This window comes from Otolemur garnettii, unplaced genomic scaffold, assembly GCF_000181295.1.
Source record: "Otolemur garnettii isolate 467f Iridium unplaced genomic scaffold, OtoGar3 scaffold00187, whole genome shotgun sequence".
Classification (NCBI taxonomy): Eukaryota; Metazoa; Chordata; class Mammalia; order Primates; family Galagidae; genus Otolemur; species Otolemur garnettii.
Window position 1 is genome coordinate 1417033 of NW_003852582.1, and position 4595 is coordinate 1421627.

The window sequence follows — 4595 nt, forward strand, 5'->3', positions numbered from 1 at the left end:
AAAAAAAAAAAAAAGAAAACCACAAATATGCTCTGTGTGAACAGGTCCTGTCTAAATGCTAACACTAAATCATCTTGTACATACACACAAGGCTTAAACCACCACACATTTAGACCCTGGGCTTCCCTCAGGTTATACAGTTTGTAGAGTCAGGACTCTTACATTCTGCTTAGTTGGTCTGTTTACTCAGCAAATGTTTGCACATTTCTGAGGGAGTAGGCTCTGGGGATGCGAAAGTGAGCAAGATGTGTTCCTTCCTTAGGGACCCAGTCTTGCTCAGAGGACATGTGCCCGTCTTCCTTCTATTCTGTATTCCTTGTTCTCACCTGATACAGTCCTCTTTGTTTTAGGTTCATTTGTGGTTTGTTGTTTTGTGGGGAGTTTGACAGTTTTATTGAGATTAATGTATGTACCATACACTTCACCAATTTAAAGCATACAGTTCAGTGGTTTGTAATAAATTTTCTGAGTTTTACAATATCTCATTACCCCAAAAGAAACCCTCTCCTCATTATCAGTCACTCTTTTTTGCCCCAGCTCTCCAAGCCTAGGTGACTATTTAATACTAATCTGCTTTCTGTCTCCATGGGTTTGCCTACTGGGGACATTTCATATGATATGTGACTGCCTTCTTTCACTTAGAATAATGTTTTCAAGGTTCATCTATGCTGTAACATATGTTAATACTTAATTCTTTTTTTTCTTTTTTGAGACAGAGTCTCGCTATGTCGCCCTTGGTAGAGTGCTGTGGCCGCATAGCTCGCGGCAAACTCAAATTCTTGGGCTTAAGCAATTCTCTTGCCTCAGCCTCCCAAGTAGCTGGGACTACAGGTGCCCACCACAACACCTGGCTGTTTTTTTTGTTGCAGTTGTCATTGTTGTTTAGCAGGCCTGGGCCAGGTTTGAACCTGCCAGCTCCGGTATACATAGCCTGTGCCCTAACCACTGCGCTATGGGCGCCAAGCCTTCATTCCTTTTTATTGCTAACTAATGCTCCATTGTACGGATGTAACACATTTTGTTTATCCATCAGTTGAAGGACATTTAGGTTGTTTCTACTTTTTGGCTCTTAGAATAATGCTGCTATGAATATTTGTATACAGGTTTTTATGTGGGTATATGTTTTCATTTCTCTTGGTTATATACCTTGGAGTGGCATTACTGAGTCATGACATAGTTCTTGGTATATTGGTGGATTTATTTTTCCCTTCCCTTTTTCTAATCTCCTATCTTCTGCTTTTCGTTTTCTTTTTTTTTGGCCGGGGCTGGGTTTGAACCCGCCACCTCCAGCATATGGGCTTTGCGCCCCACTCCTTTGACATTTAAATCTTTCCTCATTATAGTGTAGTTTTATTTGCATTATTGTAATAAGCTTATGTACTGGGATCCCTCCATTATTATGCTGCAGAGAAATGGCTTCTTAAATATTAAGCCAGAAATATGAATAAAACAATAATCACTCAAAAGGATTGACAGAAATTGACATTTTCACTTTTTTTTTTGATAGAGTCTCAGTTTGACACCCTTGGTAGAATGCCTGGCATCATAGCTCACAGCAACCTCAAACTCTTGGGCTCAAATGATTCTCTTGCCTTGGCCTCCTGAGTAGCTGTGGCAGTCACCTGCCACAATGCCCAGATATTTTTAGAAACAGGGTATTGCTCTTGCTCAGGCTGGTCTCAGACTTCTGAGTTCAGGCAGTCCACCCTCGTTGGCCTCTCAGAGTGCTAAGATGACAGGCATGAGCTACCACACCCAGCCAGACATTTCCACTTTTGAGTAAATCCATTTAAAAAGACTAGAAGGTTCTAGCATCATGACATATGAGAAACAACTTTTTGTCGGGCATTTTTTTTATGTCTTTTTACTGCTTGCAAAGTAGGCCGAACCAGTATCTGTAGAGCTATAAAAGTATATATTTTCAAAACTTCCTTGTGGGTTTGAAAATGTTTGGATTGGCTCGGCGCCTGTGGCTCAACCCTAAGGTGGCGGGTTCGAATCCCCAGCCCGGGCCCGCCAAGAAAATGTTTGGATTATGAAAGTTTTAGGAAATGATTATACCATTTTGAAATGGCATTGATCAGCATGACCTTTTTGGTAACCCTCATACTCTTTGTCCCACTTCTTTGCTTGCCTTTTCTGCAGAGAACATATCACTGGTTTACATGCTATGTGTTTTACTTGTTTGATATCTTTCTCTCTTGCTTTTCCTATCCCTCATTAGAAAATAAATTTCCTGGCTCAGTGCCTGTAGCTCAAGCGGCTAAGGCGCCAGCCACATACACCAGAGCTGACAGGTTCGAATCCATTGTTGTTGGGCCTGCCAAACAACAATGACAACTACAACCAAAAAATAGCCGGGCGTTTTGGTGGGTGCCTGTAGTCCCAGCTACTTGGGAGGCAGAGGCAAGAGAATCACTTAAGCCTAAGAGTTTGAAGGTGGCTGTGAGCTGTTATGCCACAACACTACCCAAGGCAACAGCTTGAGGCTCTGTCTCTAAAAAAAGAAAAGAAAAGGAATTTCCTGAAGGTGATTTCTGTTTTCTTCATACTGTAAAGTACCTCAGTGCTTAGAACAATGTCTGACATGTAATAAGTGTCCTAAAAACTTGAATGAATAAACTCACTAATACCCACTTAGCCCCTTTGAGGATCAAATAAACACTAAAAACAATTTACCGAAATATTGTTGTATTTACAATTTTAGGAACTTCACAGACTTTGTGAAGCCTTTTTGTAGACAGGCCTAGATATAGAATTCCTGGCTTAGATAGAGTCAGGCATTCTTCGAGATTGTGAAATGTATCTACCCTTTAAGAGTGAAAAGAAACTCATGTGAAAGACTTTAGGAAATAGAGGAAATTCACTAGCCAATCAAAGCTGTTTTTATTTTCTTAAGACCAAGATTCAGGCTTGGTGCCTGTGGCTCAATGGCTAAGGCGCCAGCCACATACACCTAAGGTGGCAGGTTCAAATCCAGCCTGGGCCCACCAAACAACAATGATGACTGCAACCAAAAAATAGCCAGGCGTTGTGCCGGGCGCCTGTGGTCCCATCACAGCTGTGAGCTGTGATGCTACGGCACTCTACCCAGGGGGACAGCTTGAGGCTCTGTCTCAAAAAAAAAAACAACAAAAAAAAACAAGATTCAAAGACAGAAATATAAAAAAATTATAATGGTGCTATTGTATATGGCCACCTAACAAAGCATGCAGTACAGAACAGAACAGTCTGTGGTGTCTGAGTGAAATGACACAGTCTAGGATCTAGTGCAGCATTTGCCAGTGCTGTATTCAAGTAGGCCTTCTTTTTTTCTTTTCCTTGTTTTTTCTTTTTTTTAACTTTTGCGTAGCTTTGATTTCTGCAAACAAGTAAATACATGAATAAATAAAAGACTGAAAATGATTTATAGTTTTAGGCACAATGTTACTTCTGCTACCATATTTACAGTTCTTTGTAAGACAAAATCTAGAATATGTGCAGTGTTGCTATTGTTTTAACATCAGCAAAATTCACTGGAGTAGCTTACATCACTACAGATGGGAACATGTTAGACTTCAAAGGACTGTCCCAGAACCTAGGGTCAAAAGGAAATAGAGATTCAGGAATCCTACTCATTCTTTGCATTTCTAGTGGTCTGTGTGCCCTTTTGTCTCTTTCAGTGCCATTCTCCTCTTTCACAGACCAACATTCACTGTTTCACAGGGCAGGTGGCCCCTCTTCGTTGAGGTGCCCAGTAGAGATTCACTAGAATCCTTGCATCTTGTTTCCAAATCTAATGCAACCAGCTTGGATCAAGTGTAAATCTGTCGTCTGGTGAGCTTGCTGGGGGCTCAGGCTCTGGTAACGGCCTCTGTTAAGGGCCCTGGCCAGAGGTAGCAGATCTGCTATAGAGCGTAATGTTCAGGCAGTAATGCCACCAGCAGTCAGGACCAAAGGAAGGTCTGACCACACTGGGAGGAGAGGACTAGAGTTTGCCCTAATCTAGTCTGTTCATTCTTTGTTGACTGAATTTGTCAATAAACACAATAAAAGATGGTGTTTTATTTTAGGTGTACCAACAGTACCATTATTGCCACCAGTAAATCAGTCCCTCACTTCTGTGCCACCAATGAACCCAACTACTACATTACCAGGTAAGCAGCAGCGGACTAAAGATGTGGCTAGTGATAATAATACTACTAATACTTAGACCTTACAAAACAATGACAAATTGGCAAGTGAGATTATTCCCCAAAAAAAAAAAAAAACAGGTTTAGAAAACAATGAAAAGAATTGCACATATGCGGTGATTTTTTACGTCTTTTAATCTTATTTTATCTCTGTAGTAACTTTGTGATAAATGAGAGCAAGTGGCAGTTCAACTTAGTAGACAAAGAAACAGAAATCTTAATAGTTGCTGGCTTGTTAGCTGCCAAGCCTAAGGCTCCTTATCCTCGGCCAACTACCACCCCTAACCCGATAATTCAGTCTACTAAGGAATATATAGAAGTCCATTCTTTCTGATAGTTGTTCACATGAACAGACATCCTTATTTGAGTCTTCAGGAGCTCTAACATTAAATTTTTGTGTATTTTCTCTTTGTATTCCCAGTG

General features: G+C 40.8%; 1 protein-coding gene across 1 annotated transcript in view; it reads left to right on the forward strand.

Moving 5' to 3' along the window:
• Positions 1–4595, forward strand: part of GORASP2 (golgi reassembly stacking protein 2) — a 36487-nt gene that overhangs the window by 27882 nt on the left and 4010 nt on the right. Inside the window, exons 7-8 of the mRNA XM_012812073.2 lie at positions 351–405; positions 3989–4136. Of these exons, the coding sequence (XP_012667527.1) occupies positions 351–405; positions 3989–4136 (203 nt within the window). The remainder of the gene's footprint in view (positions 1–350; positions 406–3988; positions 4137–4595) is intronic.